Genomic DNA, 22,076 nt, shown 5'->3' on the forward strand with positions numbered 1-22,076 from the left:
TTCTAATCTATTTTAACTTTGATCCTGTCTCTGGAAAGTGTTTTCTAGATATTTGTGTCTACCCCTTAGATCCACTGCTCTGGCATGCAACTGGAGAACCCAAAAGAATATTTACCATTGGTCAAAGGTGAAGACAACTTTTCTGAAGTATATGGCCTTAGGTATGAGATACTTTGTTGTATCTGTGCATTTTTAGGGCCCACAGGTATTGAGCCTTTGGCACGACACTGGGATTGCTCACATGTGGAACAGGCAATTGAGAAGGAGGTGGACACACTAGGACCTTAGCCATGTGTTAGCCTGTAATCACAAAGAGTATGAGTATGGGATAATACAGAAGGGATAAGTTTAAGACTATTTTCATAAAAATCCAATTAATTACAGCAACAAAAGCTGGGAGAATTACATCTCTGTTTTTTTTTTTTTTTTTAGAAATATTCCTTGAATTTCCCACTAAGAATTCTGCATGTTAGTTGTTTTAGGGTTTCTATTGCTGTGTAGAGACACCACGACCATGGCAACTCTTGTAAGGAAAAGGGGCTTGCTTACACTTTCAGAGGTTCAGTCCATTATCATCATGGCAGGATGCAGGCAGACATGGTGCTGGAGAGGTAGCTGAGAGTCCTACATCTTTCAGGCAACAGGAAGTTGACTGAGACATGGGTGGTATCCTGAGCACAGGAAACCTCAAAGCCCACCCCCACAGTGACACACTTCCTCCAACAAGGCCATACCCACTCCAACAAAGCCACACCTCCTAGTAGTGCCATTCCCTGTGAGATTATGGGGCCAATTATATTCAAATGACCACATTAGTCATGGTGAATTCTGCTTCTTCTCAGTTAGCATGTTGTCACTATGGTGTGGAAGAACAAAAGTACTTCTTCTATTTTACCTCTTTGTGTGTGTGTGTGTGTGAGTGTGTGTGTGTGTGTGTGTGTGTGTGTGTGTGTGTGTATCTGTATCTGTATGTAGCCCTGGCTGTCCTAGAACTTTCTCTGTAGACCAGGTTAGCTTCCAACTCAGAGATCCACCTCCTCTGCCTCTGAGTGCCAGGATTCAAAGTATGCGCCACCACTGCCCGGCTCTGTTTCACCTCTTCGAAGTTCATCATTTACCGCACTGGGGTCTAACAAATGCATCAATTAATAAAATGTTCCAATGTTGTTACAGACTTCAAAATCCCTATGAATGTCCCTTCAATGGAAGCCGGAGGCAAGACTGTGTGTGTAAAAATGACTACCTGTCTGCTGGATACACTGTTTTCAGCAAAGTGAGAGTTGATCTCACTTCTATGCAAATCAAAAGTAAGTGCTGGGTCTCTTTGGAAAACAAAAGGCCTCCATTTGCTAAGGAAAAGTCCAGCCAGGTACTGATATATGTCAGGGTATAATGAAGAACCCAGCATTGTACAGAATGGTTTTCTTTACAATTATTAGGAACATACATTCTCTATAATGACATGAAAATGTCATATAGTGATGGTAATAAGATAGTTCCCTCAAATAATGCTGTCTTACTTAAAAGATACCTTAAAAATTCCCCAACCATATTAAGTTGAAAGAAATTAATATCCTCAACATCAGTGTAAGGTTTTTTGGTAAGATTTAAAGCAATAACATGAGTTCCAGATTATAAGCTATTGAGTATTATGTTTTCCCGTATGTCATATCATTTTATCTTTTAAACAACCTTGTATCAGATAAGACAGATAATGCATCAACATGTCACAGATGATAAAATTAAGTTTCTCTTATGAGAGTGACTTGCACCAGTTTATAGTCAGTTAAGCACCACTGAGGTGGAATGAAGACCTGCTCAGAGAAGTCAGGTTGGAGAACATGCCATATTTCCAGAAATTAACTGGTAGTTCACTCAGGTCACAGGTACCTCTGGACCCTGCAGTATGCCGGCCACAGTGCAGCTTCATGCTGAGAGTTATATCTCTGCATGAAGAAGCAAGAGTGCCCATCACCAGAGATTCTATCTCCATCCTCACTGAACCCAGCACCTTACACCATGCATAGAGACAGAATTTGCACGACTGTGCAGTATTTAAATTGTAACCATGTGGGGATTTGATGTTGTTCTCATAATGACAGTTACCATTTACTGAAAACTGACCTTTACTGCAGTGTTTTAGTCCAGTTTTATAACTCCTGATAGACCTGAGGCAGGTTGCTTTATAAAGTAAAGATCAGTTAGCACAGCACAAGCCTTGGTGTGGGTCTCCTCTGTCTGCATGTCATGGGATTGTATGTGTGTATATAATAATATGGTTTCTCTCTTCGGGTACCCAGCAGGTTCCATCATTTGGGATCCACCCTGGTGACCAAATCCAATACAATCCTTTCCCAAAGGCCCCACCTTAAAGCATAGACTCTTCTATATGAGAGAACAAAATGAGTACAAACATATTTATCTTTATGGCTTACAATAAAGACTTGTGTTATTATTATTTTGGGGGAGACATTATGTATGCATGAGTGTGGGTACCTGAGGAGGCCAGAAGAGGGTATCCGGTCCTCTGCCTCTGAAAGTTACAGGTAGTTGTGAGCCATCCGCACAGCGCTGGGCCCCAAACTCCATTCTTCTGCAAGGACAGCAGGTGTCTTAACCGCCGATCCATCTCTCCAGCCCCCTTATATTTTGCTCTATTTTGTTTTTTGAAATGCTATAGTTGAGCTGTGTTTCTACCCAGTTGTCACAAGTGGTTCTCAGTCCCGACTGGTCTCATTTTAAATGCGTGTCTGCTAAGCTTTTCCTGTACGCCTGTCCCTACCAAGCAAACCTGTTGTGTGTGTCTTGTACACTCCCCTTCTATGGTCCTTGTGCTCAAACCGCGCCTTCTTTTCCAGTTTTAAATTTCTAACATGTCAGCATCTTCCGTCTTCCACTTTGCTAATGGTGACCTTGCTTCCTCATTTAGTAGGAAAGACGAAGAGCACAACCCAAAGGGAATTTCCTGAGTTCCTGCCACTGCACTACCAGTTGACAGAAACTTTACCCATGCATCGCCTCTTCGTTTAGTTATTGTCATTGAACCGTTCTGTTCCTGCTCTTGGTGAAAGCAAATCTCCTTGGTTATCTTAGATATGACTCAAGGACCTTATTTCAGCAACTCTCATTCTCTCTTCTATGTCAGCAATTCTTCTTTGTTGGGACATTTACATGATCCATGCAATATGCTCTTAGTGCTTCCATTATAATTAAGAGCAAGTCATACCCTCTGGTTACTTTCTTTCTAATTTCTCTTCTCTTCTCTTCTCTTCTCTTCTCTTCTCTTCTCTTCTCTTCTCTTCTCTTCTCTTCTCTTCTCTTCTCTTCTCCTCTCCTCTCCTCTCCTCTCCTCTCCTCTCCTCTCCTCTCCTCTCCTCTTCTCTCTCTTCTCTTCTCTTCTCTCTCTCTCTCTCTCTCTCTCTCTCTCTCTCTCTCTCTCTCTCTCTTTTAAGACAGGGTCTCTCTATGTAGCTCTGGCTGTCCTGGTTGGCCTTAAAGCCACGTGCCACCACACGTCATTTCTCTGTGTTTCTTGATAGTAACATTTCTTAAATGAGACACTATCCCTTCCCCCCCCCCCGTCACTTTTCCTTTCCTATCCTATCCTGAACTTACTGCAAGTAGCTTCTATTGCCTTCTCATCCGACACAGTCCTTATCAAAGCCATCAGTGGCCTCCCTCCTCTAAACCTGGTAATGAATTTGTTGTGTACAGCTGACATGATTCAGCTTCCAGCTTTTCAATAAGGGTCAGTATTATCTACAGAAGGGAAGCTGAGGGAGGCCTGAAGCCATGTCCTTTAGATAAGAGGAGAGGACTGCTATGCACTGTTGAATTTGTATTATAATCCATAGAAACCACAGGAGTGAAGTCATAAGAAAGAAGAAAATACCTGGGTGCTGGAGAACAAATTGTAGCCATAGAAATGACTAGTAATTGAATGTAATAATTCAGGTAAAATGATGAGTCAAAACTAGCATAACGAGTGAAGAGAAACAGATAAATGCATTTTACTTTGGGCACATAAAGTTAGACATGCCTGCAAAGAATCCAAGGAATGGTGCCCAGTAATAGTTGATGTGCTGGAACTCATCAGAGGCAAGTGGACTATGTACACACTACTGATTATCACAATGAAATGGATGTTATTGACTGCTCATGCTGTTGGAGGAGATGGCAAACCACACTTTGAAATTTTGTCTATGTTCTTCACCAGTCTAGTCTATAGCGCCACAAAGAAGCATAGAATAGGGATGCATATCTAATAGCTACCTATCCCTGAATGGCTCCGATTGGTACTGTTTGTCAGTTCCCTGTGGTATATACTCCACCCACGCCACATGTAAGCTCACCACCGTGGCCACATTGTCTGAGGCTTGAGAGGGGCACCCAATTCCTCTGATGGATTGTGAAAGGTCTGATCATTTTCATAATTGTCCTTAGAGATGAGATAATTTGCATACATTCTACTTTGGGCGACTGCCTCCAAAGGACCCATGTCACCACAGGGTGCACAGTGCTCTGTCGGTGACTTGAAGTAACTCGGTAGAGCTGACAGCCATTGTTGTGTAAGTGACGAATGCACATGTGAGCAGTGGCAAGAGCTGAGTTGGAGCATTTTGCCCAACCTGTCTCTGAGTCTAGTTTTGGTATTTTGTGTAGACTCTCCAGTGATACTGCCAATCAGGACATTTTGCTAACAATGTCAGCAAATGGAAGAGGAAAAGAACGGCACCAGTGAATTGGTAGAGATACAGTGCGTGCGCACTCACACTGCTTTGCCGTGGTGGGTCTACCTTTGCAGAGCTTTTCTGTTTTTCTGTGAGTTTTCTTCTTGAGCCCACTCCATCTAGTTCAGAGATCTGCTGTGGTGTAAAAATGTGAATGACCATTTGTTTCGTTTTTCCATATTTTTCTTTAATTCCCAATATACCTGTGATTTTTTTTAGGACAATTTTAGGCTATGTATATTTTTGTGTTAAATAAAATGTATCCATTTGAGGCAGCCCTATATTACATGCTCTTAGTAGTGATATTTTGTTAGAAAATTCAACTAATCATCAAGTATATTTAAGATACTATGAAAACTGCATATTTGAAAATAATAAACATTGCTGTTTCCATGGTAATGAGTTGTATTTATTTTTTACAGCTACAGATCTTCTTTTTTCCCAGACACTGTTTGGAAAGGCAGTTCCATTTGCCACAGCTGGAGACTGCTACAGTGCTGCCAGATGCCCACAGGTACCTCATATGAATTTCATTATTTTTGTTCTCCGTAATGAAAAAGTTAATATTTCTCTTCATTAATTTTCTTGACCAGAATATTGCATGAAACACAAAACTGGATGTCCAAAGCATTCTGTATGCATTTATTTTTAAAAGTATAAATCAGCTGAGGGAAAAACACTTTTGCTATTATTAAGTTCATTTTAAAGATTCAAGAGGAAAACCTATAACTTGTTCAGATCTTATTTCTCCTTCTATGACACCTCATCATTTTAATCTTTCAGTCTGGTCTTTCAGAAAGAACAGATATGCAGCCATTAGTTCTTTTGGTGTGTGTTTCTCAAAGGTCCATGTATGAAGGATTGATTCCCAGGATGGTGGTACTGGGAGGTGCTGAAGACTCTTGGAAGTTGGAAGGGTACCCTAGAGGGCACCGTGGAACCCTACTGGTCCATTCTCTATGTGCTTCCTGGATTGTGATATGAGGCTTGCTCTATACACAGGTCTATGGCCATCTGCCATGCTTGCCGGAAGTCTGAGGAAATGGGACCATCCAGTCTTATACTTAAACCTCCATGTATATCTTTTAGGGCTAGCTACTTGAGATTGGGTAACCTGTTTGAGGACTTGTCCTTGGATGGGACAGTGGTTAATAGTCTGTAGCTCTTCATCTAGGTGGAGGCCTTGTAAGATCTACCTCATCCACGATCCTGTTGTCAGAGCACAGGTCTTGTTTAGGAGACTTCATGGGTGCATATATAGAAGACACTATCTCATAGAGGAAGTCCTCTGGCTTTTACAGTTTTTCCGGCCCCTCTTCCAAGATGTTCCCTGAATGTGTAGGGGTTGTGTTGTAAATATCTCACCTGAGGATGGACATCCCATAGTCAACTGTTCTCTACATTTTGACTAGTTATGGATTTCTGTAATGGCCTCTGTCTGCTGTAGAAAGAAGCTTCCTGGATGATGGGGGAGAGCCACACTTAGCTGTGGGTACTGTGTTGCTTTTTCTGGCATCTATTGATGTGGAATTTTCTTCTTTTTATGCTTTTATAGCTATAAACTCTATTTTAAGTATTTGTTTTTCTGTATCTAAAGATTTTTACATATTGCATATTTATATTTATTTTTATTTATATGACAATGTTTTCTATTATCATTGAATCATTAAATATTTCAGAATAAGTTTAATTTCCACAAATTTGTGAATTTCCTAAAGTTTCTTTTTTTTTTTTTTGTTCTATTTTCATTCCACTGTGGTTAGAAAACACACACCATATTATTCTGTCCTTTTAAATTTATTGAGGGTAGTTTTATGGTGTAACATGTGGTTCTTTCTGAAGAGTGTTTGGGACATGCTTGGAAAGGATGACGTTCTGTTGGGTGATTTGTTCATAGGATTCAGGCTGCTCAGGCAGTGTGGCCCACTCTTCTGTTTCCCTGTTGATCTGCTTCATGCTGGCTGCTGGAACTCTACCACTACTCAAGTTGAACTGTGTTCTTAGTGCAATCTTGTTTCATGTATTTTGTTTCCTCTGTACACGATTGTGCATTTAGAACTCCCACCAATAGGCTTTCTTTTTATGATCATAAAATGTGCCCCTTCCTCTGTAGTAACTCCCTTTGGCCTTAATGTTTACTCATCTGATGCTGGTGTGGACATTCCAGAGCACTTAGAGCTGTTACTTACCTGGTTCATACATTTCCATGGACTTACCTTCAGTTTATACTCTTAGTGTTTAAGAGTGTTTCTTATAGATTTTTCTTTGGCGGGGGGTGTCTTTGTCTTTTAAGTGGAGTTTTCATGTTATCAGTCTACTTGGTTTTCATCTTGTACGTTTTGCTCCCTGTACACCGTACCGTATTTAATTCTTTCGGCCTTATTGCTTTTCTCCTCACCCAATGAATGTTCTTTATTGTAACATTTAATTTCTCCACTGTTGTAAAAATGGCTACCTGCCTGCCTACCCATCTAGGTACTGCATCAGAATCCACCTGAGTTTCTCTTGCTCCATTAGCATTCCCTTTGTCTTCGTTGGAGTGGGTCTCTTCCCATCGTCCCAGCTCGGATGTGTCAAATCTGGAAAGTTTTTTGGGGGAGCAGCCTTGTCCTGCACAGTCTTCACAGCCTCCTCTTTCTCAGCTCTCCATCTGACTCTCCATCAACTCTGGCCAGTCGGCCTGAGCTGACACTGTCCTCAGCTCTCACTCTTTTCCAGCTGCTGGATGCTAGCTTTGGCCTTTGGGCACCATCATGGGGACGGGGATGTCAATCACTCCACAATCAGATACACATACATTATGTTCCTCAGACCAGATATTCTTATGGGTCAGGAGAGACTCCCGGAGGGGTATTTCTCAGCCATCCCTTTCCCCGGCGTTAAACCTCAACCCTCTCTTCCATCTACTCACTTTCCTCACTCTGGTTGTTTATCTTCTTCCTGCATATCACTAAAAATCCCACTTTCAATGTCATCTTGAAGTGTGAACCTCACCATATTATATTCCGGATAATCTCCATCCCCTTAGGAAATGGCATGTAATTTTCTATTTTTATAACCTGATTATGCTCTGAGGACAGCTTTTGTGCCTGTACGGTGCATCTGGAAACATACAGTGGCCTGTTCCTCAAATAAGCTCTTGGGGGTCTGGGGTCATTCAGAGACTCATCAGTCTGACTCAAATTTTGGTTTTAGTAAATGAGAGGCTCATTATTAAAAAAAGACCATCCAGGACCAAACCAGAGAGAATTCTCTAGGTAAGGCCCCTGCTATTGTTAGCCAAAGGATTATAGAGGCAAAACCCATCAGGTTATAATTTGGGGGAGTCAAATTAACTCATATCCTGTCTGGGTGTGGGCAAGTGTTGATTTTGTAACAGAGATCCAGCAGGTGTCTCAGCCATCCAAACAAGCAAGTGTTTCATACAAAGGCAGAACTTAGCAGTTACTCTGTTTAATCTTGTGACCCATTACCTTGTAGGGATAGCTGAGTTAGTGAAATATTTTGCAACCATCAGCAATTTTTAAGAATATTCCAACTGTGCAAGGAAGTGGTCCACCTTGGGCCAGATGACAGGGTACACTCAAAGTAGAAGCAACTTCCTCATGGCTTTTTCCAGCTGAATACAACTTCATTTTTACAAGCCTAACAGAGTGCATTTATCCTCTAAACATGGTGTTCACCATCACATTAACATTCTTGTCTGAACACAGTGCCATGCATATAAATAATCATTGGCCTCCTAGCTCGTCCTTCTCAGAGTGAAACCTCTTGCTTATCAGTGATTTTAGGTAATGATGATTTGGGCCCAGCTTTCTTGTGCAGCCACATCTTGCGTATGCTTTCCGCTCTGTGAGTAGGGGCTGACTGGAAGAAGGAAGCTCAGAAATCTGAGGACCCTCATCTATACTAGAACTCTGAAGTACCCGGGTGGGTGGGATGAGAGATGTGGTGGGGGGAGGGGCTACCTATCTCAAGGAGAGCTGTAGGAGGGAGCTAGGGGGATGTGGGGCCCTGTGTTATTAACTCCACTGCCCATTACTAGAAATCTTATCTCGTCAAGGTGGAAGAAGAAACAGAAGGTCATGATTCACATACTATAGCTTTTATCATTCTTACCTGGATATAATAGATTTTCCCTAAATAAAAGTTTCTCTGTGAGCTGTGTAACTTCAGAATGACTTTTAGAGATATATATGTTTAAATGGTGTCCATCCTTCATAATTGTCAGCAGTTATTGATAGAGTGCTCACAGGTTTTTCAACCTGCAATTCTATAAGTATTTTTTGTCTTGATATCACACACACACACACACACACACACACACACACACACACACACACGAGAGAGAGAGAGAGAGAGAGAGAGAGAGCGAGAGCGAGAGCGAGAGCGAGAGCGAGAGCGAGAGAGAGAGAGAGAGAGAGAGAGAGAGAGAGAGAGAGAGAGAGATTTGTGGTATATATTCACACATGTGTATATGTACACATGTATAGGCCAGAGAGGAGTGTCAGATGTCCTGCTCTGTTACTCTCTTCTGAAGCCTGGAGTTAGGTTGGCAGCCAGCAAGTCTCAGAGACCCTATTGTCTCTGCCTCCTGCTGTGCTGCGGTTACAGGCTAGCGTGACGCACACTGGGCTTTTGACATGGGTGCTGGGATCCAGACTCGGTTCCCCATGTTTGTGCAGAAGACCCATCTGCCCACTGAGCCATGTCTCTTGCTGTTGTTTCTGTTGTTGAAAGCAGACAACTCCTCAGAGGACTCCTGTGTTCTCCTTCAGTCATCGAGGCTGGTTAGATCTACTAATCCCCATAGTTCTTCTTTCCTGTTTCCTCCTCTATTCATGGGGCAATCAGTGGCTCCTTCCCAGAATGGACTCCTTTCAAATCTCTCCCCAGAACTCCTCTTCAGTTTTGAGATCCCCTCCCTTTCAAACACCTTGTCTGTGTATTCCGACACATCCCCTAAAGTCAAGGATGTGTAACCAAAAACGTTTTACACGCTAAAGGATGTTCGCCATGATGCATGGTTTCCTTTGATTGTTGACATTTTCCTTTTGACCTTCTCACGTGGAGATTAATCCTCTAGTGGCCAATCCATGTCAGGACGGATGAACTTTCTCCAACAACACTCTCCTTTTAACTCCGCCATCTAGTCGTATATTTGATACTATGACATATGTGAACAGTTTGGTGATAGGAGGCCTTCCAAATACTGCTGTTCAGAAAGACTGTCAAATTCTGGAAATCTGAGCCTCATCATTCCATGTTGATTTAAGTCTGCTCAGTGAGAGATATCAGCAAAATTCAAAGGCGATTGTTACTCAAGTAAATCGCATAATTACCAAGTAGAATCAAAATCCGTCTTGTCTCATGGGTGAGCTCTCCCTGTAGGAAGTGTCTCAACAGAGATAATCATCATAAACAAGACACATAAGTGAGAGGTTTCAACATAGGTTTCTACATTTAAAATGATAAGATAGTTATTTCTTTCATTCTAATACCTTTCCCTCACAAATATTTTAAGGAAATTATCTAGGTGTAAAGCATATAATCTCAGTTTATAGTTGGACAGACAGATCCTCCATGTCAACCCACCTCTCAGAGCCTTAGAATAGTCAGTGGAAGAGCAGCAGTAAGTAAGTAAGCAGTAAGATGTTTTTCTACCATCAGGGTGCGATGGCCCCTCATTTGGTTCTGAACATTTCCGGACGCAGAGTTTCGTGCCAAAATTAGATGGTGCTGGGCACAGAGAGAGGCTTTGAAAGGAGTTGTGTAATCCATATTCAGTCTGTGTTTGTCTGCCCCAGGTTACTGTTACCAAAAATATAAACTGCCCAGTATTTTGGGAGATGTTCTGTGAAATGTATAAACCAGATTCTGTGTTAAGTTACGTGACATTTGCATGAATACCTTCCAGATGCTCGATGTCACAGAGAGAACTTGTTCTGATGTTGGGGATTCATCAAAACCACATCCTCTTTGTTTTTCATGTGACTGGGTACCCCAGGATATGAATGCTAAAAAGAGCACAAACACATATGGCGTTCTTTAGAGAAAATAAACTTTACCACATTGAATGTGAGATGGAGTCGGAGAGTGTTATGAGACTTGGGAATACATATGTCAGATGGAATATAGATGTTCCCAAAGAGTCCTGGTATAGACCTTGTTTTCTGCCTTATAATTAATATTTGATTCCCAGAGAGTTGGGGGAAATAATCACATTCCAGTAATGCCAGTGGATCATGCCGGTACCATCTATGCTGGTTATTTCCTGGTGCTGGAAATTGTGATTTACACACACATACAGGTGTCTAAATATGTTTTCAGTTTCCTAGGTGAAGTCCCTAGGATTTTGTTGTAGATTCTGTGGTGTACATTGTGAAGAGAAGCTTTGTTTTTCCACCAGCAAAGACGAACATCCACGTTGCCTTGCACCCTCGCCAATACTTGGTATGGCCGAGTGGGTCTGCTTGTTTGCTTTCTCATGAGCAGCATCTGGCGCATGACGATGTTAAGTACCTTCCCTGGGCTTGTTTCTCATTTGAGTGTTCTGTTTAATGAGGTGGATACCCATGTCTCTGGCTGTGTTTGACACTGAGGTTGTTTTCCGATTGGTGGACGCCGAGAGTCCTTTGCGTATTCTGGATAGACACAAAGAAAGGTCTTTCACCAGAAGTGACATTTGCAGACATCGCATTTTCTTTGAACCACCATTTCTTTCACATAAGCATCTTTCAGAGTAAACGTTTTTCTTCTATTTTAATGAAATCAGATGTATTATTTCTTATGGATTGTTGAGCTAAGAAATCAAATGCTAAATTGCACAGATTTTCTCCATTTTAAAATGTTTTTATTCTACATGCTAGTCCTGCTCTATATCTACCCTATGGCTCATTTTGGATTAATTTTGACACAGAGCCTGGGGTGGGAGGGTTCTGTATACAGATATCTAATTGTTCTCATACTCAGTGGTGGATTCCCAGTGTTTTCTCCACCTAGCACAGTGGTTCTCACCCTTTCTAATGCTGAGACCCTTTAATACAGTTCTTCGTGTTCTGGTGACCGCCAACCACAAAATTATTTTCATGGCTACTTCATAACTGCAATTTTGCAACGGTTATAAATTGTAATGGAAATATGTGTTTTCTGAGAGGGGCATCTGACTTCCCCCGAGGGGTCGTGATCCACAAGTTGAGAAACACCACTCGAGCATCACAGTTGTGGCAACACTCTGGACCCCAAGCCCTTCAGGCTTCCTGTGCACTGAAGCAGTAGGGCACCCCTAGGGGTACAGCTGACGTGAAGCCAGACGTGGTCCAAAGATCTAGAGACCCGGCCAAGGCCGTAACAGTGCATCCAGGTGCTGAGTAGATGTAGTGCCTCACGTTCTAGAGCTTGAGAACTTGACTGAACCTCATCCTTCAGACCAAACATCCTCAGTGCCAACCCATCTGGAAGTAGACCAGCCTAGCAGCCAGGAACCTGCGTCTCTGTAGTGTAAAGTCCTCGCTGAACTGCTGGCCTCCCTCAGAGCCATGTCATATGTATCCTGACTCTAACAATCCCACCTGCTTTACCTGCCTGGGCTACCACCACATCTCACTTTCCTAGGGTCTGCAGTCCAGAGTCATAAGTTTATGGTGCCTCGTTCCTTGGAACTTGAGCTGTCCCTGTGCTTTACTGGAACTGAATCTTCCTTTCCTGGGCCCAAACCTTAGGAAAATGTATTCTTCCTCAGAGCCTTGTTAGGGCTGGAGGCATAGCTTCACCTGGAGCCCAAGCATAGGGTGCTTGGAAGTTTCCCAAAGAAATCAGTCTCAGTTTAGTGAGAGCACTATAGCCACGCACACACTGACATGATGGAAAGTGAGCCCACACCTGCACCCCAGTGCCCAGATGCATGCACCGCCCTGCGCAAATGTCCAGTTCCACAGCTGCAGTGAGTGAGAGCCTCGAGCCTGAGTCTCACTGATGTTACAGCTGCTGCTGGGCAGAGTGAGACACAATGCTGACAGAGGAGTCCCCTCCTGTAGTACAAAGACAGGAAGAGGCATTTCCCCAAAGCCCTTAGCTGAAAATCTCTGCAGCGTTGAAATTGCCGAAGACCTTAACCCCTGAGACCCGCTGTCATTGCTGCTGTTCATCATCGTTGGAAAGCCTTGGAGTCCACTCAGTGCTTCTTTGTTTTTTTTGTTTGTTTGTTTGGTTTTTTGTTTTTGTTTTTTTTTTTTTTTTTTTTTTGAGACAGGGTTTCTCTGTGTCATTTTGGTGCCTGTCCTGGAGCTCGCTCTGTAGACCAGGCTGGCCTCGAACTCACAGAGATCCGCCCGGCTCTGCCTCCCGAGTGCTGGGATTAAAGGCGTGCGCCACCACCGCCTGGTTTACTCACTCAGTGATTCTTAAGCTTCCCCACTGCTGGCTAGCCCTTTCTTCCATAATCCTTTGGTGTGGAGGTGCACAGATAGGCGTACACACCAAACATTTAGTGATCATAAACCACAAGGAAATTCACTTTAAGACAATGATTTGATGTGTGTATAATTTCGCTATTAAAGATGAGAGCAAATGTGTGCACTAACGAGATGGCTGTGCTCAGCTCATTTCACAGAGAATTGAATCTGGACTGGCCATACGGTGCTGCCGAGATCACAGCAGCAACATCACGTCTCAGAATTGATCCATATTTTGATTTTATAATAGCAAATGTTTACATTTTTATTTATTTATATTTGTGTGTGTACACACACACACACACACACACACACACACACACACACACGCCACAGCATGAGTGTGGGAGTCAGATCTCCAGGGCATTGAGCTTAGGTCACTCGGCTTGACAGAATCACCTCTTCCCACTGAGCCATCCCACTGGACCAATGACAGGAAATGCTGAGAGTGCTGTTTTGTATACAGAGCACAAAATGACAGAACTATGTTTGGAGCCATTTCAAAGCAGAATTGTGGCATCACACACACACACACACACACACACACACACACACACACACACACACACACACCACTATAGCACTTAAATACATAAAGCAAGTATCAATGGACAGGAAAAGAGAAATAAAGACCAAAAGGCATAATAGTCTTCTGTATGAAGGGGACTTCCATACTCTTCCAAAGACGGACAGATCAACTGGAAGAAAATAAGAAAATACTGGATTTGAATACTACCTTGACCGAATAACCTAACAAAGATACATAGAACTTTTCCGTTCAAACGCAATATACCACATGTATTTTTCTGATGTCCACAGACTACTCTTTAGCATACACTATGTGATGGATTACAAGATGTCTTGATGAGTTGATATGACAAAAGTTTGCACTGAGCAGCTCCATGCTATCCTCCCTCACCATGTCCTGTTCTAACATCTTCCTCTAAGTTGAAACATACCATCCTGGAGGACCTATTAGATTTAGGAAGAAACAAAGTTCTAACGTCTGAGAAAGTTGAAAGTTACAAGATGTGCAAGGTCCTTTCATCATATCGATGGAGTATCAGTGTGGTATACCCAGGAATTAACTCTTTGGCTCAGATGTGGATCAGTATTAAAGTACTAATGTGCCTAGTGTTGCTGTCATGGACTCTGAAGCGTGTTATATGTGTGTTCATGTGTTTACTTTTGTGTTCTCATTATTTCATATTTATAATGTGATTCATTATTCATCTGTTCAAAAGCACTTTCTAATGCTGAGGCCCTGTTCTGGAAATACAGCAGTGTCATAGACAGCCCATAGTCTTTGTTTTATAATCAATTGACTTATATAATAAATATCTGGAATTTACTGAAGCTTTCTGTAGTAAGAATTCTGTTTACCGTAACTACCTTATATATGTATTTGAATGAATATTTATTTTAAAATAATAACTTTACAATGGCCAAAAATTAAAGTAAGTAAACAAAATTGATATTTTTTATTTATTTATTTATTTATTTATTTATTTATTTATTTATTTATTTATTTATCTTTCAAGACGGTTTCTCTGTATATCCCTGGCTGTCCTGGAACTCTTTATATAGACCAGGCTGGCCGCACATCACACACTCACAGAGATCCACCTGCCTCTACCACCCAAGTGCTAGGATTAAAAGGATGTGCCACCATGCCTGGCTGATATTCTAATTCTTTTTTTTTTTTTTTTTTTTTTTTTGGTTTTTCGAGACAGGGTTTCTCTGTGTAGCTTTGCGCCTTTCCTGGAACTCGCTTTGGAGACCAGGCTGGTCTCGAACTCACAGAGATCCGCCTGCCTCTGCCTCCCGAGTGCTGGGATTAAAGGCGTGCGCCACCACTGCCCGGCTCCGATATTCTAATTCTTAACAAGAGTAGTAGCTCATGAATACAGCTAAGTGAGTTTGTTTTATATTTATATTTTGATTTCATGATAAGATGGAGTTTTAATCCCCACAATGCGTTCTCCCAGGTTTCATATCATTCATGCCTAAGATGTGAGCGTCTTAGGTCACAGAACTATTAAGGTATGGTCCTAGAGTGCCTCATCTAGTTTTGAATTTCAGTGCATGCTGAATACTGTCAGAAGACCAAATCAGTGTTTATTCTAATTTCCAGTGTTTAAATCTTTACCATATGATCATATAAATATGACACGGGATCACCCTTGGTCACTTAATTTCTAAATCGGCATATATTTGAAGTTTGTTACTAACAAAGGTAACCTAAAATATTTTGACATAAAAATACTTCTTGCATGACACGAGCCTCTAGGGACCACACACCGTAACGTGTAAGTGGTGTGTTGTTATAGTCCACACATCCTTCTGGGGCCTCAAAATGGTTGATCTTGTAGGGGAAAATGCCACATTTGGCAGTTTTGTGTCATCAGCAAAGGAGTGTTGCTTTTACTACAGAAGGGAGGAGTCACGGTAAGGAAAGATTCTAGAAAATACAGCGAACAGATGTAGTGCCACAAAGACTTTCAATAAGTAGTCAAAACTTGAATCAAAAGGAACCTTAAAGTTGAACACATCTTAATAGCTATGCATACTCCTCCATCAGGGACTCACCAACTTTCACAGGCACCTTGGCTCTAGATGTCACAGAGTCTAAGGCCTGTCAGAATTCCTTTAACATTACATAGTGTTACTGCACTTTTAATTGAGAAGACTTATTTGTCATCACATTTTAAACTCCTTACCTGGCTCATTTTCTTTCAATAAAGTTGGATCAGCTTTCTTTGCTTGTTTTAAGACCCTTGGAAAATAATTTGAGTCATTTGATGCTCCTGGGCAAGAATATTCTTAAATATTTTATATATTCATTTTTTTCTCACAATGTAGGGGCAGTTCAGCATTAACTTAGCAGGAACTGGGATGAAGATATCTAACACAGCAAAGTGGCTTGCTCAGGGGAGGTATGCCTCTGTCATCATCCACAGATCCCAAGTAAGTCCTGCAGGACCAAAGAGTCTGGGAATCACTTCTGTGCTGTGAGCTAGCACTAAAGCCCCCAAAACTCAGGTGTGAGCCCATGTAAGACCAAAGACCAGACACTTACAGCGTGTCATGAATATGCCACACATAATGCCACATATAATGGGGAACAAGTTGATTTTATTGATGTGAATAGAGACACACAAATTTAGATATGGGCTCCACACACATGAACATGGATCTCAGATTTCAGACTTATGACGGAACATGTGTGTGTGTGTTTTTTTTAAGGTAGTGATTTAACTGTACTAGGCCTAGTAGCATAGACTTATAATCCTAGCTACTCTGTAGGCTGAGGCTGAAGACTTGTAAGTTTAAGGCCAGGTTATGAAGTGAATTCAAGGGTTAGCCTGGGTAATTTAGTGAGAGTTTCTCTCAAAAGAAAGTGAAAAGATGGCTGAAGCTGTAGATGGGTGAGAGAGCATCCACCTAGCAAGGACCACCGGTCCCAAGGTTCAACCACCAGTGTGGAAAAATCAAAACAACCAAAACTCCCAATAGAGATTTAGGGTCTAATATTTTAAAGTGATGGTTCAATTTGGGTTTGATGGTTCAATAAAATTTACTTATCTCCTTACTTTAGTGTAGTGAAGGGATTATTGAACTGAGAGCCAGTTAACAAATATCCTCAAAGCGTTTTTCAGGAATTAAGAGTATCCACTTATGTGGTACCCATATTTTTCCTGCCTATCTCTATCTAGGTAACACTGCTATTTTATCTATGTAAATAGCTATATGGGAAAAGGAAATGACTCAGTCGTTAAAGTCCCTTCCACACAAACATGAAGACCTGGCCCTGCATCTGTAACCCTGGTGTGACAGTAAGAGTGGAGAAAGACTTCCTAGAAGTCATTAGCCAAATCAATGAGCTCCACTTTCAGTGAGAGACCCTGCCTCATTAAATAAAGTGGGAAGCTGTGGAAGAAGACACCGGATGCCAACTTCTGGCCTCCACATGTACTCACACGCATGTGCACACTCACCTACATACACAGACCCACATACTCACCAATACAAGTCAACATCCTGATGAAAAATAGGTGTGCTGAGATGAAGTATGTAAATCATACTTCATCTGGTTTATTTGACATAAGCAACAGTGGGTATGAATCTTAGACTGTCCATTTTCTTTGGACCCACACATGACCTGCATTGGACATCAACTAATACAGGGATCCTTGGCTAAGACTCCAGCCATATGATTCAAAGCGGGTGATTTTTCTGTGTTGTGCCTGATTATCAGCTTGTATAATATCAGCTTGTGTTTTCTACCTCTTTATACTTTCAGGACGGAACCAAGGTCTATGGCAGATGTGGAGGGTTCTGTGGAAAATGCATTCCCCACATAGCAACGGGGCTCCCAATTCAAGTACTCTGAACATTCAGAACTCGGAAGTACTGTAAAGGTGGTGGTGCTCTGTGAAACACAGGTGTCTGGTGCTCCTTCCTCACTCTTGGCTTCCTGAGACTTCCATATTCAAACCTTTTTTGTTTGGGTGCTCATCAGGGTTTCAGTCCACTTAATGTTTATAGGTTTTCCAAGAGAAACTTAACAGACATATCACTCTAATCGGGATCTTTTTTAATGTCATAATTTATTGTGGGGAATACAAGCATGTTTGAATGAATTCTATCAAGAAAATGTTGCTGTTAACAGCTTGGACTGGACCATAATTATGTTCTAGTATTAAACACACATGTAAATAAACCCCTGATCGGCTTACTATAGTACAATGAAGTGTCATTGTGATGTTAAAATGGAACAAACAAGAATTAGGAGAAACTATTTTAAATTGCTATAAGCATTATTAAATCTCTCAGTGAATATCAAATTAATAACTATGTCAAATAAGCATGTTGACACCACACTTCCTCCTGATATGATTTTGATTTACTATTTTATTTTTTTCTTTAATTTTATGTATGGATTTTGGTGCTTCAATAAAAATGGTTCTAAAAATGTAATACAATTTTTATTAGAAATGTGCTTGTGTTAAGTATTAAATAGAAAGTGTTGTGACAAAATAGAGAAGGTATGATATATTGGGATTTGATTTTTAAAGCCTACCTCTAATTATGAGTGATATGCTGTTTTATAATGTTTATGTACCATTGTACCTTTATAACTCATATATGTAACTACCCTTAAAAATCTATTTTCTCAAGGTTATATACTTTATTTTGTTAACCAAATAGAAAGATGGAGATTCTTAAAATTCTGATGATCCAAAGTTTTGGTTAAACATACAATTCTGTTTTCCTGACCAAAAAAAAAAAATTTATTAGAGATTGTGTGGTCAGAATTCTCTAGAAAAACGGGATAGATAGAACAAATTTTTAAGGGCATTATTAGGTTGGTTTACACTATACAGTCTGTATATTCCAACAATAGTTGTCTTCACACTGGAAAGCTGGATGTCCCCCAGCTGTCTCAATCTAGTGCTAATGGCCTGGATGCTTGTTGGAGTGATACAGGAGGCAATACCGGAATGATGCTGGAGCAGGGATGCTGGTCTTCAGTACATGTGGGAAAGCTGAAAAGCTGACATCAGAGGAAAACAACAACCCGGTCATGAGTGCACCAGCAAGACACAAAGAGAAGCTAGGAAAAGCAAAAGCTTTCCCTTCTAGAGATAGGATGGCTCTTCTCCACAGTAAACCTAATGGGACGGTCTCTCACTGGTGTGCACAGTCGGCCTGCCTTCTGGACAAGTTCAGATCCTGTCACACTGAAGGTCAATAGTACCCATCACAGGGAAACTCAGCTACCTTCTACTGGTGTGTTCATGAATGAATATAAAAATCCACCACTATAGGTGGGTTCTCAGGAATTAAGAGATTACTTTTCATGTGGATAATTTGATGGTGTGTTATATGATGGTGGGATTTTAAAAAGCAAATTAGCAAATATCTTCTCATGTTGGCCTACCCTATAAACAAAAAAAATGAGTTTATACTAATGCATCTGCCAGTAAATATCAGTGTGCTAGTTTTACCCTCAAAATATTTTTCTCCCAAATATTTGCTAGAGATGTATAAGGTGCTGTATAAGACACTGGAGTAAGTCAGTTGCCAATGTGGTCAAACACTTGCAGAACTCTGAAATGAACAGACATTAAGATAAAATAGACATTTTCCAACAAATGTTTCCTTTGTTATTAAAGCATTGTAATTTATAAACATCTAAATAAAAAATGTATTTGTGTGGCATTAGTAACCTTGTTTTCATGTCCCTCACATATTGAAAAGGACCCACACTGGAATCTCTTCAGGACTCCATGACATTGTTCTGTTCACACTGCTGCACTGGTAAGAAAACAGAATAGCTCCTGTGTGGCCACACATGCTTCTTATGACAAAGGCAATGTGGGAGGTATGTTCAGGAGAGTTTGCTGTGTCTCTGCAGGTTATGTACACAGGATACTGTTGGTACTAGGGCTCAACTGACCCAACCAAATCACATGACAAAGTCCCCAGCCATGGGCACGGAAATAATGTGTTCTTCCTAAGGGCAGAGGGTCAGACACAGGGAAGTAGATGGGGTTTACAAGAATCTCCCAAGGCATAGAGAGAGAGGGAGAGAGCAGATATTTAAGACAGAGTCATCCATCCTCAACTTCCCTAGGAGTTACCAAAGTACTCTCTAGAGTAGTTAAATCAGTTATAACTGTCAAGGGCAGGGGTATGACTCAGTGGTAGAACCCTTTCCTACCATGTGTGAGGTTAAGGAAGAAAAATATTACAACTGACAGGGCATTAAAATGTTACCCTTTTCATGTGTGCAGTCAAATACAATTCTCCCTATAAGTTTATATTTATCTCATTACTAGAAAGTATGGGGACTCTGTGTGTATGTGTATGAGTGTATGTGTCCTTGTGTGTGTGTCCTTGTGTGTGCATGTGTATGTAGATATGAGGTCTCTTTTTTTTTTCCTGAAAATTGCTCCAAAGATAAGTATATATGTATATGTATAAGTATATCAGGGTCTCACTATGTAGCCCAGGCTGGCCTGCAATTCATAATTGTTACTGTTCTAGTTAGTAGCATGAAACTGGGATAATGGAGCCTGAGATGAGAACTAAAGTCTCATGTAGTAGCCAACTTTATTTAGAGCATCAGACAGTTTATATTCTGAGGGTTAAGCAAGGTCACATGAGTAAAGGTCACATGAGTTTAGGCTGTATACAGTCACAAGGGCAGCCTGTACTTGGAAATATCATCTGAGTAATTAATGGTAGATGATGGGTAATCGGAAGTAAACCTACTTCTATTTACTATACCTGGGAGGGGCGCAAAAGCACATTCTAAGAACAACCCATATTATGGAGGAACAGAGGCTACAAGACTCTTGTCTTGTTTCCTTGGAGTTTTCTCACAAGCTCTCAGAATTTTCCTCACATAGCTTCATCCTTGGGCCATGTTCCGACAATGACCATCCTGCCTCAGCTCTGCTGGCGGCGGTGCTCCTGATGTGTACCACCACGCCAAGTTTGAACATACACACATGTGTTTTGCTGTGTTGTTTTGGTGTTTGAAACAGGGTCTGGATATGTAGCCTAGGCAGTCTTCACAGTGGAGTGCCTCAGTATCCCCAGTGCTGGGGTTACATGTGTGGACCACACCCTGTGGCATATTAGAAACTTTTCATTGGCGGCTTGGTGGCTCTGACCAGAACCCGAACAAGGAAACAGAACCGCGCAGTTGGAGGCTGGTACTGTCAGTTTCCTGGCTTGGTTGTGTTTTATTTTGGTTTTGTCCTTGACTGCATATTTCCAAGTGTTGCTGATTTGCTCGGATGCTTTGTTTTCCTTCTGTCCTAGATTCTCAACAGACAGCATTATTTTCTGTTTTTACAAGGAAAGACATTTGAAACCAATCCCTTCAACTTCCTGCATTTTTTTTTTTTTTTGCCTTTCCTCTCCCCCACTCTCTGACCAAAAAGAGAAAAAGAAGAGGTTTTTTTTTTTAAAAGCAAATTTCATACACTTATCCTATGTAATCTTCGCAGCAACCTTGTAGGGCATCACCTGCCCAGATAAAAAGTCTTTTTGTCTTTTTTGTTTTGTTTCTCTCATTCTGCTCTATCCTTGGCTTAAGGACAACTTTATGTTGTCCTTAAGTAGCATCAGAGACTTTATTGTACAGTATAGATCCAGCTGTGCCTTCCTTTTGCCATTTAATATTTTAAAGATGATATGAATATTTTTGCTACATTCACTTCACTTATTTCTGCAATAACTTACTTTTTTTAAAAAATAGTTTAAATGTGAGAAATACAACTGACAACAGCGGCCTCTACTGGCCACTCGTGACAATGCAGCTGGAGGACTTGGAACACTGCCCAGCTGACTTCCGCCCTTGCTGGAGAGCTTGGGTCACAACTTCATAGAGTATTCCGCACAGTTCTTTTTCAGGCATCATTGACCCAGTTTCCGGCCGATCTCTATGTCCAAACAAAATCCTTATCTGTGTCACATGCATGTGCATATTATATAAAGCTTGGATGTGAGAATCGTTATGGAATAATCTTTTTGTACACTGTGAAAATGTGTCACTTGGATTGGTTTAATAAACAACTGAACGGCCAATAGCTAGGCAGGATTTGGGGGGCAGAGAAGACACTGGGAAGAAGAAGAGCAGGGTCATGGAGAGATGCCAGGGACGCAGAGCAAGCAGCATGGGCTCTGCAAAGTGAAGGTAACCTAGCCATGAAAAAGAACATTAAAAGTACATTAAAAGATATGGGTTAATTTAAGGTATAAGAACTAGTTAGAAAGAAGCCTAAGCTGTTGGCTTAATTAATCAAAATTAATAAGAAGTTAAGGCATAATTAATAAGATGTCTCCATTTCATGATTTGTGACCTGGCAGGCAGAAC

The 22,076-nt window shown here is 41.2% G+C and overlaps 1 protein-coding gene across 1 annotated transcript in view; it reads left to right on the forward strand.

The window, feature by feature from the left end:
* Positions 1–18,222, forward strand: part of Adamts20 (ADAM metallopeptidase with thrombospondin type 1 motif 20) — an 83,072-nt gene extending 64,850 nt beyond the window's left edge. Inside the window, exons 18-22 of the mRNA XM_059247991.1 lie at positions 70–161; positions 1,174–1,307; positions 5,153–5,244; positions 16,046–16,150; positions 17,487–18,222. Of these exons, the coding sequence (XP_059103974.1) occupies positions 70–161; positions 1,174–1,307; positions 5,153–5,244; positions 16,046–16,150; positions 17,487–17,576 (513 nt within the window). The 3' untranslated portion in view covers positions 17,577–18,222. The remainder of the gene's footprint in view (positions 1–69; positions 162–1,173; positions 1,308–5,152; positions 5,245–16,045; positions 16,151–17,486) is intronic.
* The last annotated feature ends 3,854 nt before the right edge of the window (positions 18,223–22,076 follow it).

This window comes from Peromyscus eremicus, chromosome 20, assembly GCF_949786415.1.
Source record: "Peromyscus eremicus chromosome 20, PerEre_H2_v1, whole genome shotgun sequence".
Taxonomy (NCBI): domain Eukaryota; kingdom Metazoa; phylum Chordata; class Mammalia; order Rodentia; family Cricetidae; genus Peromyscus; species Peromyscus eremicus.